The sequence below is a fragment of the Leuciscus leuciscus genome (genome assembly GCF_965113295.1).
Source record: "Leuciscus leuciscus genome assembly, chromosome: 7".
Taxonomy (NCBI): Eukaryota; Metazoa; Chordata; class Actinopteri; order Cypriniformes; family Leuciscidae; genus Leuciscus; species Leuciscus leuciscus.
This window is the reverse complement of record NC_138731.1, coordinates 30,079,577-30,094,194: the sequence shown is the minus strand read 5'-3', so window position 1 is coordinate 30,094,194 and position 14,618 is coordinate 30,079,577. Positions and strand designations below refer to the sequence as shown.

Below are 14,618 nucleotides of genomic sequence, written 5' to 3'. Positions count from 1 at the left end.
TCTGGAGGAGTTGTGTTCTTTCCATTCCCAAAGCCGAAAACACAAACAGTGTGGACGGCCCCACTCCCAGTTAAATGTGTTTAACATTACGAAGCATAAATACGTCTGCTGGCTGTGGTATCGATGGCTAACGTTACTTAATTATTATTTATTTTTTTCTGATCTGAAAAACTATCCTATCTGTAACTCAAAAAAACATAATATTGTCTGAACCGCGATTTTTATGATCCGTTGCCCCACTAATAAATATTATGGTCTCAACCGCGATTTTTGTGATCCGTTGCCCCCTAATAAATATTATGGTAAGTGCATTATGAAAGACAATCAAGGAAAGTTATTTAGATGCAAATTAAGGCTATGTCTGGTTAAACAGTTATTGTGTGATTTCGTTTATTGTGCTTTGTCAACTTGAAGCATGAATTTGAGAAAGAAAATCATTTTTGGAAGAAAATGCACCACATACATACTTTTGTCAATTATATAAGTTATAGCTAAAAGATTGTAAAAGCTTTCAGTTCTCCCTGCCTAATTGTAGTTGAAAAGTCAAATTAAGCTTGATTAATGATATAGTGACTGATCAAATAAACTACAGCATCGGGAATATAACTCCCATGTGTTTTGCAGCATTTAAAATTTCAGTCATTGTGTTATGCGAAAAAACACACATACGAAATTATTGCTGACAGCACTTTTATTTTCAGAGAGTTTTTTCTTTCACACAAAAACACAACAGTAAGTGTCTTTCAATGCTTTTAAACACTTGATTCCTCGTTCTTTGTCATATCACAAATGATGTGTGAACACCGGTAAGCATTAGCCTCGATAGAGACGTAGATAGTAGTCGTGTCTCCTTCATTGCGTATTTTTATATTTTGAATATATCCCTCCACTGCACTCTGTAACCCCTTTTGCCTCGATCTGGAGGATATCGCGGAGGTATTGCTCCAAAAATGGTCACTGACACGCACGGGTATACCTCTTTCCGTCATGGCAATCTGTCGCGCTGGTCGTGTTTGACCATTTGTTTGTCGGACGTAGCAACAGTAACTAAGGGGGGCGGGGCTCGGCGAAAGGTCAATTGGAACTGAAACTGTTTGATTGCCAACATTCTTCATAGCATGCTTTCTTTCTTTTCTTCAAAATAAAGAAATGCATGCAGGTTTGGAACAACATCATAATTGTGAGTAAATGATGACAGAAGTTTCATTTTTGGGTGAACTATCCCTTTCAGGGTGTTTAAAAGAAATCTTATAGAAATTAAATTAGAAGAACTGAAAATAAATAGCATTTTATATGCTCTCAATAGGAAATAGTATACTACTGTAATGTATTGTCAAGAAAAACATGATTTTCTTCCTTTTTTAAGCACACTGGTGAGTCTCATTAACCTACAATATGCCATTGTGAGCTTGTCAGCTGCCATTGATTACATGGAGACCCCCTAGTGGCCGGTGCAGGGAAATTGTCTCTGGCTTCACAAACACAGGATGGGCCCTACATTTTCTTACATAAGACAACAATCCATGGGCAGAGAAACGATTGAATTCAGAAAACAGAAGTTTGATATCAATGTGTAATCACAAAACCTCCCTTCCCCCTTGCAGGAAGCATGCTGAACCTGACGTGCCGAGCCTTCTTCGGGTACAGTGGGGACATCAGTCCACTTGTTTACTGGATGAAAGGAGAGAAGTTCATTGAGGACATGGACCAGAGTCGCATTCGAGAGAGTGAAATCAAGTAAGGAGGAACACAATGGAAGCGAGAGTAAACTTGTTTTGCTGCAAAAAAAAAAAAATAGCCCATGTGCTAAATTAAAGATGTCTGACTGAAAAACATTTGCAAACAGGAGGATTGCAAGAATATTGCGCATTAGGTGTATAGAAGCAGCTAAGACTGGAATATTTTTTTATCAATATAAAATATTTTAACATTTATATTTACAGTTTGTGATGGTTTAGCTGGTGGATCATTTTATTCTGGCTATTTATTAACCAAAAAAAAATGTTGGCCATACTTTTGAGTTCAGTGTAAAATACCATGGTAAAAGAATAAGGTTATAATTCAGTACCATGGTATATATCAAAGTTCGAATGTGTTACTATTACTGTTCCACGTCACTGATTTTTAATGGAATTCAAGAAACAGTTGCTTTTAAAACTAGCTTCCACTGTGAAATCGCTTATTCAATACGATAGATGGTGCACCGTAAAGCACACTTTAAATGTTCACTGAGATGTCGACAGTACATTTTCAATTACTGATATCACAAGCTTGTATATGAGCCTATTTATATCTAGCAGGGGTGGTCGCTGTGATGACACTCTATTATTAATTCCCCTGTCTGAAAGAGAGCTGGATCAGAGCGGCTCTGAATACATCCTAATAACACAGCAAAATGTATCGCGCACCATGCACCGAATGCATTTGCATTTACATGCAGTTAAGGAGCAGCGATGTCAGCATCTTTTAAATGAAATTTCAGTTTCAAATGATTCAGCCAGGACAAACAAGACTGAATGTTTTGTTATAATTAAATGAGAGCCCCATTTGTTGAGTGCTGACCAAACTCAAAGCCCTTCCTCCCAAAATGTCTAATCTCTACAAGCTGCTCAGTCTAAAATTTATCCCCAAAATCCTGTTAAAAGGGGCTAATTAAAAAAACTTTGATTCCACAGCCCATGGTGAACAATGGCTCATTGTTTTGTTCTCTCCACCAGGACCGTCAGAGAACACCTGGGTGAACAGGAAGTGTCCATTACTCTGACCATAGACTCACTGGAGGAGGTAGATCTGGGTAATTATTCCTGTTATGCGGAAAACGGCAATGGGAGACGACAAGCCAACGTACAGATTGGGAAGCGAGGTAACACATTCAACTGTAACACACATGAACTCAATCGAATGAATCATACCAGCTGCTTCTCGGTTAAAGGAACAGTTCACTCCCTAATGAACATTCTGTCATTTACTCACTTTAATGTTGTTTGTATGACTTTCAAGAGATGTTTTGAAGAATGTCAAGGCTGATCTTCTTCAGCAGACATTGAACAGGGGCTGTCATATAAAAAAAAAAAAACATAATAAAATAAATCAAATTTACTCCAGTCTTGAGTGTCACATGCTCCTTCAGAACTTATTCTAATATGCTGATTTGGTGCACAAGAAAGATTTCTTATTATCAAAACTTATTATGAAAATGCTGGTATCTACCCGAACTTGTTTCTTTAGTCATGGCTGCCGAAGTTCCTCGGTTTGAAACCAAATTGGGTCTGGTTAAATTGGAGGGGGCTCATCAAATCTCCAGGGGCGATTCCAGGATTTTATAAATGGGGGGGCACAGGGGGTACCAAGAACCAGAAAGGGGGGGCCCATGGGAAATAAGAAAATTCAACTGGAAATAAATACTTGTTTAGAAAACATTAAGCACGATTTCAAAAATATTTGCAATGCCCTGCACCCTAATATAAAAAAAATTTATAAAAAAAGATTCTGTCCTCTTTTCATTCTCAACTCCCCCCAATTCTGCCAAAAAAAAACCCAAAAAACATTAAGTATCGAAATTACACAGAGTTGCATGTAGTTATGGTGTTAGTTAACATTCTCACATTTTAATGTTTACCATGCCACAAATATTATTGTGCCTTTAGTCTTTAAAACAACATAAAGTAGTATATCTCTTTTATATTTATGTGGTGGAGTGCGCTGCCGCCGAATAACACTGACAAGTCCTCTCTATTCAGTAACGTTAGTCTGACGAAGTTACGTTAGCTAATCTAACGTTAAGGTCCTTGCACACTAACATACGGTGCGATATTTAAAAATATATACTGTAATTGAGTGTGTATAAGTTACCATAAACAGTGACGTGTCGAGGTGTCTCTCTCTCCTGTTTGAAAAACGCAGACCAGTGATTCTGCTTTGCGAATCGCAAATCAAGCAGTGATTGACAGCGCTCTGATCCATTGGCGTTGGGCATTGTCATGTTGACAGTAAATCTGTAAATGATGTTGGGGGGGCACCAGGGGGGGCCAATCATATTACAGGGGGGGCCGGTGCCACCCCGTGCCCCCCTTCTAGACACGCCCCTGCAAATCTCTATACCGAACACTAATGGCATGGGTCGACTCTGTCCACTTATTGTTCGGTTCCAACTTTCGGGGAAAAAAGCTGGTGTTGGTTGCCAGTAGACGTGATGGCAACCGTGTTTTTGCAGCGATGGAAAAAAAAAAAAACTGCAGAATCTCTTTTTATCAAGATTTCTCTGCCGCCATTCAACGAGTTCTACACAATACGGCAAAAGCTACAGCAGATGTGAGCCCAGAATGTTATTCAGTATCCAGCTAAATTGCGGGTGATCATCAGTAAAGTTACCAAATTCTGCGAGTCCCCTGAGTGGTGAGGATTAAAGGGGTGGTATAATGCCCTTTTCACAAGATGTAAAATATATCTATGATGTCCCCAGAGTGTGTGTGTGAAGTTTTAGCGCAAAATACCCCACAGATATTTTTATATAGCAAGTTAAAGTTGTCACTTTTTGAGGGTTTGCAAAAACGCACCGTTTTGTGCCTGGCCCTTTAAATGCAAATGAGCTGCTGCAGAGGGCGGGGTTTCAAGAGCTCGTGTGTGTTAGCAGCTGCTATTACCTCACGCAGACACACTAAAATGACAGAAACTGTTCTGCCTTTAATGTTAAACGGAGTCAGATAAGGATGGAGAGACTCAAGAAGAAGTGACAACATGTAGAATGCAACAGGACGTCTCTGAATGGTTAGTTGATGAATTTATGTTGCTGATGTGGAGTTAACTATCTTCAATTAGGATATTCTGTCATGATAAATCTATAAATTGCTCATATATGAACTGTTGTGAGATGCACACAGAGTGACTTTCTATTGCATGTGAAAAGATGGATGCTAAAGTTTGAGCTGACTCACAAATGTACTCTTATACAACAACTTTTCCTCTTCTCAACATGGACTGCGTGTTCCCGGGGGCGGGGTTTATGTAAATTCTAGGGTTAGTGATGTCACTAACCCAAGAGGAATGTCGTGTAGTCCCAACCAGCCGTTTGTTGTAGTCCTTTTCTTTAAAAGCAAATATCTCCCTTTGCTTTGAACTTTGAGCGTTGTAACTTTGCAGATGTTGTTTATGCTCAAAAAGCAACATTACACACTAACTAAAGTTAGAAAAGTGAAATCACACTCAACCACCCCTTTAAAAATCACATTCCGGGGGGCACCACAATACGACCTAAAGAGTCATATGAATGAATGAATATTGAACAATAATAACATATTATTGAAAATGATTAAATATTTGTTCTATCAAATAAAATCAGTATTTTGACAGACCCTAGTCACCTACTGTGACCATACTTTTGTGCATGTATTTTCGTTGTATGGAAAAGAGCAGCTTGGGCGTTCTTCAAAGCCACGCCTTTTTTGTCCCATAGAAGCAAAGTCATACAGGTTTGGAATGACATGAGGGTGAGTAAATGATGACAGGATTTTCATTTTTGGGTAAACTATCCCTTTAATGTGCTGTGGGATTTCTTTACATAAACAGCACAGCATGTTCCTGTGTCTCCCTCCTCTTCTCTGTTTGTCTCTTTCTTTCTCTCCTTTAGGGAAATACATCAGCATCTAAAATTCACTCTTTTTTAAAGAGAGCTGCTTTGAAGGCATCCTATCTTCTCTTTTAATGGCAGTTCAGAGGAGGAGACGGCTTCAGCAGTTCACACACATTCTCTCCCTCTCAGCCCAACTCAAAACTCATTCAACTGTTCTCACACACACACAAATGAAAAAACACACACTCTCTCTCTCTCTTTCAACTCGTCTTAGCTGTACACACACATTTCTGCAGATAATCTCAAAGCCACACACACACAAACCAAATCTTCCATATGCACCCCCCTCTCTCCTTCAGCTCATTGCTGAGCACACAAACAAACATGCTTTCACAATCTTTCAGCTTCTCTGAAGCATCTGAGTATATCTTGCGTATTTTCCTCCATTAGCTGTAGCGCAGAGGAGCTTTGAACAATATGAACATCATTAGCACTTAATCATTCTGAAGTCATTTTGCATTTCTCACCCCTTGTGTATGTCCTTAGCGCAGCATGAATTTCCATGCTGGTCCAGGCTGGTTTGGTGCTGATCTGACTGGTAGATTTGCTTGAGAAGCTAATTGACAAAGGAAGTCTTGCCGGGTTACCTCGCCAAGAAGCCTGATGCCAGCAAACCTAGAATCCTATGCTAGGGATCAGGAACCATATTGCTCAAAATTACTTAAGTCTTAAATTAGATTCGAATCTTCCAACTGGTATTGCCATGGTTACAAAACAGATGAAATAGTATTCTAGACTTGTAATGTTTCTGTAATAGACTGCAACAGTTGAGTTCTGTAGGTAAAACTCCCATTCATTTCACCACTGGGGAACTGTTTTTAACATTACTTAAACCTTCAAAGACAGACCTACTGTAAGCTACGAGGTTGTTATTTGATGGTATATGTTTTTGTTTGAGCCACCAGCCAGCATTCAACTAACAGCGGAATTCCTAGGGAAAAAAGTCCTAGTGAACTTACCCATGATTCTGCAGAGAATCCCCACCAATCTAATATTTAATTCGATTTTCATTCACAATGCTTCATGGAATTGTAGTTCTACCAGAAAGACTCAGGAGGCAAGAGAACATATGAATAAGATTTATTTAACAGTTGTATGCAAATTAGTATCAAATAGATAATAGAAATGATAGGCCCCGTCCGTAGTCCAAATCCGGAGGGTAATGGAAACTTGCAGTTCCTGCCTGGAGATGAAGGCAGGGGCGGAGCCTTCTCCCGATGGATGGACAGGGACCGACCTGGTGGTGGTGGGGAGGAGGGGGGTGAACGCTGGCGTCAGTATCTGCCAACGTAGTAATGGGTGTGAACCGGACTTATGTAGTCCAGATGTCGAGTGAGGATTGGTGATATATATGGGAAAAATTCTTCTGGAACCAAAGCTGCTGAAAAAGTGTATGGGCAGTGCTCTATACAGCTACAGCATTTATTTAAAAAAAAAAAAACAGAGAGGCCATTATATGAGATGACTATGTAACAATACCATGTTTATTGGACACAAATATGATGGCAATACCATGGTATTCTTTGATTTGTAGTATGTGGAATTGCTGCTTATCCCAGCACTCATGCTACCGGCACAGTAGTTTTACAGGCTGAAGAGTTTAAATGCATGATATGCTAATGTTAATGTGTTCTAGGATGAATTGTCAGCTTATATAATTTTATTTTGTCTCTCTTTTCATTTTGTGTCTCTCAGTGGAGCTGATGTACACTGTTGAGTTGGCTGGTGGTCTGGGTGCGATTCTTCTGCTGTTGGCGTTGTTATTGTCTGTGTATAAATGCTACAGGATTGAGCTGCTGCTCTGCTACAGGCATCACTTTGGTGGGGAGGATACAGACGGAGGTAAAGCCACACACTCCCCCTACTGGAGTAACTGAGCACAACACTGCAGCAATTACATATTTGTTGATCCTGATTGTTACTGTATGTAATTAGGACTCTTTTCATCAGAATAATTTCCAAAATATTTTGTTAAACCCTCTAATTTCTTTCTTTCTTTCTTTTCTCCTCAGAAAATAAGGAGTATGATGCGTACCTGTCCTACAGTAAGGTGGAGCTGGATCAGTGGGGTCAGGAATTACAGGAGGAGGAACGCTTTGCTCTGGAGATTCTCCCTGATGTCCTGGAGAAACATTATGGATACAAACTCTTCATCCCTGACCGAGATCTCATTCCTACCAGCAGTATGTGCAGAATGTGTGTTTTGTGTGAATGCATGTATGTCTTTGTTAGTGTGTTTGTAAATGTTGTCTTAAATGTGTAAAACATTTTCATTTGCACAAACCAGATGTTCACAGAAATTTCTGAAATAATCAGAGAAATTAATTTCTTGTGAAGTTTTAGGAGTGTATTCAGAAACCCACAACAATCATAAAAAAAGTTGTTTGAACAGATTTGACAAACCGCACTTATTGTACAGAGCTAATGAAAACTCATTCATAATGAAGTGTGACATTTTCATCTCATAAACATGGTAGCAGCACTGGATTTACCTTGCTTCCTAATACTGCAGAGTAATTTAATCATTTGTAATTAAACTCCCTTATCAGCATTAATATGATCAGAAAGCCTTATGTTGACTAGAAAAAAAGTTAAAAAACAAAATAACTTTTAGTCTTAAAACTTTCTGTGAAAACATTCTGTAGAACGAAACAATAATTTAACTATTATTGATATTCCAAATGTGGGCAAGTACCAATAATAATAATGATATATATGTTTTATTAGCCATCAGAGACCGTTTATGTAACACTGTGTTTGTTTTGGTCATATGTCAGGTGTTTTTGCCCTGTATGTGTGCTTTGTCTGAAAGCTGAATGTTTATGTCCAGGTATGAGCAGTCAACATTACCAGGATGACACACATCTTCTTAGAGGTACAGCTTTGTTTGAATGCAAAAACACGCGCACACAGATTGTTGTTCATGAATGACTGTGGTTGTTGTGTCTTAAATGTGTGTTTGTCTTCAAATGTGCATTATTTTCAGCCCTCATATCAGTGATCTTGGTATTACAGTTTCTTTTTTCTTTGTCTGTCATGTAGCTTACATAGAGGACGTGTCCCGCTGCGTAGACATGAGTAAACGCCTGATCATCGTGCTGACCCCGAGCTACGTGCTGCGCCGCGGGTGGAGTATATTTGAGCTGGAGTCCCGTCTGCGCAACTCTCTGGTTTCAGGGGACATTAAAGTGATCCTAATTGAGTGTGCCGATCTGCGAGGAGTCATTAACTACCAGGAGGTGGAGGAGTTAAAACAGTCCATTAAATGCCTGAGCGTGGTGCACTGGAACGGCCCGCAGAGCAACAAGCCCGGCTCGCGCTTCTGGAAGCAGCTCCGCTACACCATGCCGTACCGCCGCCCCCAGCAAACCCTCACCAATCACGCGCTGGACGCCGGCGAGCCCGGCCCCTTCGCCGACCTGCAGACCGTCTCGGCCATCTCCATGGCAACGGCCACGTCCGCCGCCTTGGCTCCGGCTCACCCCGAGCTGCGCCCGTCCCTGCGGAGCTCGTACCGCTCGCACTCGCTGGCACGGCAGAAACACTCGCACTACCGCAGCTACGACTACGAGCTGCCCTTCACGGCCGGAGGCACTCTGCCACCCCAGCACACCTACTGCAACCTGCCCCTCACCCTCCTGAACGGCCAGCGGCCCGTCAACAACAAGACCCTGCGCCAACACAGCCTGGACGAGCACCACGCCAACAACGCCATGCTCCCGCTGCTGCCCAGAGAGACGAGCATCTCCAGCGTCATCTGGTAAAGATAGAGGAAGTGAAACGCACTCAGTATGGGCCACCTGGCACACGGGGGACTAAATAAGCTGGCATACAGCACAGGACACAATGAGGTTAGTGGGTTCCTGTGAGCAAAATGATCGTTCTGTCCACGCTAAGTGGGTCTGAGGATGTGAGTCTTCTTTTGGGCATTGCTCCAGCTGCGAGGGACGACGTAGTGCCATATCTGTAGGCGTGAACTGAGCATATAAAGTGAAGACTAAAATAAAGTCACACCACACGGAGGTATACAGGGTCTCGTGTAGATGTTAGCGTTATATTTGTAGCAACGCTGTCTTCCTGTCTCCATGTTTGGTTTGATCACGCCATCTATTTTTACTCGTTAATGCTCGATGCTTTTGTTTTGTCCCTTTTTCTTCTTTTTTAGGTTGGACAAGGACATTTGATTGAGATTTTGTTTGTTTTTTTCTACCTTCTTTTGAAATGGACTGAAATATTCCTCGTTTGATTTTAGCTACTGTTGTTCTGCTCGGAAGCTACTGCGTTTTGTTCCGTCCCTCTTTCTGTTGTCCAATGTAAGGTATGTATTTATGGTTTTAATTGCAAAATTTTCAAGAAGGAAATATATTACAAATTATGCAAAATATACGAAAGCCTAAAGGGGTCGACGGAGGTGATCAGAGAGCGGTGCTGTCTTCTCTTACAAGAGGAACAGCATTATTTCTCAAATATTAAGTGGATTTTAAAAGACGAGAAATCTATTTTTATATCTGAAGAGTGCTGTTTCTCTCTAATACCACAGGGTCATTGGGACAATGGGACTGAATACTCTCTTATTTGTGAATTTGGGTATTTTATACAGTTTGCTACATTGTTCTCATCTGTGGAGAAAAGTAAATGTTTTATGTTAACTTCTGAAACAATAATCAGCTGCATTTTTGTTTGTATTTTTTTATTTATGTTCATAGTCTAGGACTTTTGATCCACATACAGACCTTTTCACCTTTCTTTCACATTTCTAATCCGTTTAACTCTCAGTCTGACGTCTAACTCACTGGTTACATGCTTGTCTTTTTCTCCTCTAGCTGCTGTGTAACTCAGATACATGCTGGCATGTTTCACAGAGGGACACGGGCCTGTATACTCGCATTCTAGAATAGGGTATCAAATAATCTCCGCTTGAACACATACCATATGATTTAATAAATGCCCAAAGTCAACATATGTTTGTTGTATCTCGTCTAGAGGTTTTACTGATCTAGGGGTTTTCACTTATGGCAGCATGTACTGATGACTCTAAGGGGGAAAAACACAAAGCTAGAATCAGAATCAACTGGTTTGAAAGTAAACAGAGGTCTAACTGTAAAAAAAAAAAAAAAAAAAAAAAAAAAAAAAGAAATCTGAAACTATTCCTGTAATTTCTTTTCTCCTATTTTTCCTTAGATTTTTTTTTTTTTATTCAGTTGCAAAAAAAAATTTGTTTATAAAAATAATTAGAATTATGTATGAATGTTCACCTCTTGAGTATGCATAGAGACTAGTTGTGTATCCTGATTTGAATATTTACTGTATTATGAACAAAAGCTATCACAGAGAGATGTGTGATCTCTCTAGAGGCACAATCATTTTTCTTTTTATATTGTTTCTCACTGTGTACAGTAAAGTCACAAACCACTATAAGCTGGTCGGTGAAATTTTGTGTGTGTGTGTGTGTGTGTGTGTGTGTGTGTGTGTGTGTATGGTTGGAGAGGACTGTTAGGCCTCAGTGTATTGTCTGAATAAGACAGACAATTTTGAGAACCAAACTCAAGGTTCTAGGTGAGTTGCTAAAACTGAATATCACAATTATGAGCAAAATGCTAAATACTGGATACTATGGTTGAATAGGCAAAACATATGAAACATATGCATATGAACGCACCTCTTTAAATAAAAGAGAAAATGAGATCTAATATATGCACTTATTTATGTATTACTACAAACAGACTCACATATCTGAAAACATTTTATTTTATTGTCATAGAAGAATGGTCTTAGAAACTGGCTGAAAGCATGCAGACAGATACCATTTATAAATATTTAATATAGACTTTAATTAATCATTGAACATAAGCAGACATGCAGTATGGACCAAAGTAAAAACGATCCTTAAAATAGTAAAGTTACATCACAACAGCAAAATTAAACAGGATCACTTGATTACTGCCAATGGTAACAGTGACATTCAATTCAACTAACTATGAACAAAACATTTATAGCATTTATTGTCTAGGTTAATGTTCATTTATAAACATACTGTTGTTCACTGTTAATACATATTAGTTCATAATATATTAAACAATGTTAATTTATATATTAGAAATGTATTAGTATATACAAATTAACATTATAGCAGTTTCTGATATCTAATGAATTAACAAATTGAACCTTACTGTAATGTTTAACCAGGATTTCTAAACATTTTTCACCATTAAATGGTGTTTGTTGCTTTGGCTTCATGTGGATGTAGTCAGTGTTGCTCTGAAAGTCAAGTTTAATGTCTATTATAGCACACGGTGACCTGCTTCACACTGTGCTGCCAGCTTGAGCGCAACTTTCTAATCATGGCTCCTTCATCTTGGTGATATTAATGTGTAAAGAGCTGTTATCAAACCAGAAGACACGGCTGTCAACATACTGGAAATAGACTATTTACATCCTTCTGGCAAGCGAGCAAAGCTGTATCATCAGCTTACTTGAAAGGAGCAGGTCACTGTTGTTACATCGAACTTCACTGCTATTAACGTGATATAACAGGGGAGATACAGTTGCACACATCCCTGAGGAACGCCAGTCGGATGAAGTGCTGTTCATACGGATTTGCTGAAGCAGCGCTTTGATGCAAGGACCAGCCCGCTGTTGACATTAACATCACGCAGTAGGTACATTGGGGTGTGCCTGTATTAAAGCCAGAAGAGCTGTAGTTTTGTACAAATGCTAACTCGATAACATGTTAGCTCGATAAGCAAATTGCCTGGTGTCCATAAATGAAAATTCTTTACATGTAGATGGTCTAACCATTTGAGGAGTACTGATGTACCATCAATGTGGCAAATTTTTGCACATGGAGTTTTTGGTACAGTGAAATGAGGGATGTGCTTCCAGGTCAGGGTTATAACTTTTTTTTTTTTTTTTTTTTACATTTGAGTAAACATAGATCCCAGTTGTGCAGTACACCTTTAAAACCTTCCCTTTCAGCCCATCCTGATCCTAAAACTTTCAAACCTAAGCTTTTAAAACTACTTCAAACTTTCAGGCAAGGCCTGTCAACCCAATATTAAAAGTTTGTCTTGGTGTACTTTTTCTAGTTTAATAACTTATAAACACATTAGAAATGTCAGTAAAGAGAAAAAATAAAGTTTTGCTATTTTAGGTTTTAGTATTTTTTTATTCAAAGCCACAAGAACAAAAGGTATTACATAGTCACTATTAACAACATAGCTACCAGACAAATAAAGTTAATACATTTCAATGCTTTTTTGTTTTTAGTTTGTTCCAAAAGGTTTATGAATAATTTGATGTCACATAAAATTTAAGACATTTGTTTTGCAAAGAGCCCACTTGTTCTTATGTATATGATATTTTATTAATAAAATAAATAGGCTAATTGCATTGTGTTGTTCTTATTCCAAATGTCATTCTTAAAATAAAATGTACACCATTTTCTATACACTCCATTTTTCTTTTACTATAGATGACCAAATCCATCTAAAATAATAAAATTTAATTTACACTCATTTGTATAGCGCTTTTCACAATACATATAAAGTTTCAAAGCAGCTTTACAGAAAATGCACGTGTCTACACTACAATTTATAGGCCTAGAGATCTTTTATCAGAGGTGACTGTGTCCAAGTAATGTGCATATTTCAGAAATCAGCTATTTAGTCGACACTTTCTGAAGAGACTTGATTGCTTTATATGATGAACAGATTTAATTTAGGCTTTTATTAACATTTAAAAATTGATCAGCGGACAGAAGCTCAACCGAACCTGCTGGACACACAGGAACAAACCTCATTCATTTGTTCTTGTGGAACCTCAAACATGAGAATGAACCTCATTAGTTCTTGCATGTCAAGCAAACTTGTTTACAACTGATGTGTGAGTTGATGAATGCTTATATGTGAATAAAAGCCTAAATTCAATCTGTTCATCAAAAGCCCCTTTCACACAGAGATTCCGGAAAATACACGGATAAAGTGACCCGGGATTTGACCCGGGTTCGTTTGATTTTGGTCATTCACACTGCCAGTGATTTTCCGGAATCAGAGAGTGCGTTCACACACAACCCGTAAAAATGCCGTAAAGACACGTGACATCGATGTGACTTGTAATCTCAGCAGCGTCTTAAGTTTGCTTACCACGCCTGTGCATTTGTTTCTCTGATTCGATCATAAACTTGCGCATTACATACCGTTTCACAGCTGGAGAACGAGCCCGGCTTCAGCGTCATCACTACGACACGGCATTGTTACGGCTTTTGTTCACACAGCGCGCGTTCCGGGACTGAACACGGCAATGTTACTAGGTCCCGACCCGGCATCGATCCCGGCTTAAATCCCGGGTCGAGTTTGCGTTCACACAGAAGGCGCTCTGGCAATTTGCCAGCAATTTGCCGGGTTCAAAGCGCTGTGTGAAAGGGGCTATATAAAGTGATTGTGTGTCTTCAGAAAATGTTGGACTAAACCGCTCAATTCATATAGATTAGTTTTTTACGATCTCTTTATGAACTTTTTGAAGCGTCAAAGTTGTAGTTGCATTGCTGTCAATGGAGGGACAGAAAGCTCTCAGATTTCATCAACCATATCTTCATTTGTGTTCTAAAGGTGAACAAAGGTCTTACGGGTTTGGAACGACATAATTAAGGGTGAGTAAGTAATTAAATGACATAAGTTTCATTTTTTGGGTGAACTATCCCTTTAAAGCGCCCCTTTGAGGAGACAGGGATAGCAGGTCAGAGTAATGGGCGTGCCGAAAGGTGAATTGCTACCATAGACAGTAAAAGAAATGGACACAGCGACCCCATTGGATTCAACGGAGAAAAGTGAAGTCAATTAGTAGCTCTCACTTCCTGATGGCTGAGCGTACTGCGCAGACTCAAACTGAGCTTGACGACATAGATGTGACGTGAGCAACCCGTCTGTCTTCTAGTAGCTGTGCCAAGAGAAATCTGAATCATTCCCTTCCGAAACTTGCAGAGACGGAGAGT

At 39.4% G+C, this 14,618-nt stretch overlaps 1 protein-coding gene across 2 annotated transcripts in view; it reads left to right on the top strand.

The window, feature by feature from the left end:
- The window catches only part of il1rapl1a (interleukin 1 receptor accessory protein-like 1a), an 86,520-nt gene extending 73,392 nt beyond the window's left edge, over positions 1-13,128 (top strand). Inside the window, exons 7-12 of one of the 2 annotated variants that reach the window (XM_082175258.1) lie at positions 1,605-1,737; positions 2,718-2,863; positions 7,325-7,471; positions 7,642-7,812; positions 8,460-8,504; positions 8,672-13,128. In XM_082175258.1, coding sequence (XP_082031384.1) covers positions 1,605-1,737; positions 2,718-2,863; positions 7,325-7,471; positions 7,642-7,812; positions 8,460-8,504; positions 8,672-9,393 — 1,364 coding nt within the window. In that variant the 3' untranslated portion in view covers positions 9,394-13,128. The remainder of the gene's footprint in view (positions 1-1,604; positions 1,738-2,717; positions 2,864-7,324; positions 7,472-7,641; positions 7,813-8,459; positions 8,505-8,671) is intronic. The other variant, XM_082175259.1, reaches the window with a different exon arrangement.
- The last annotated feature ends 1,490 nt before the right edge of the window (positions 13,129-14,618 follow it).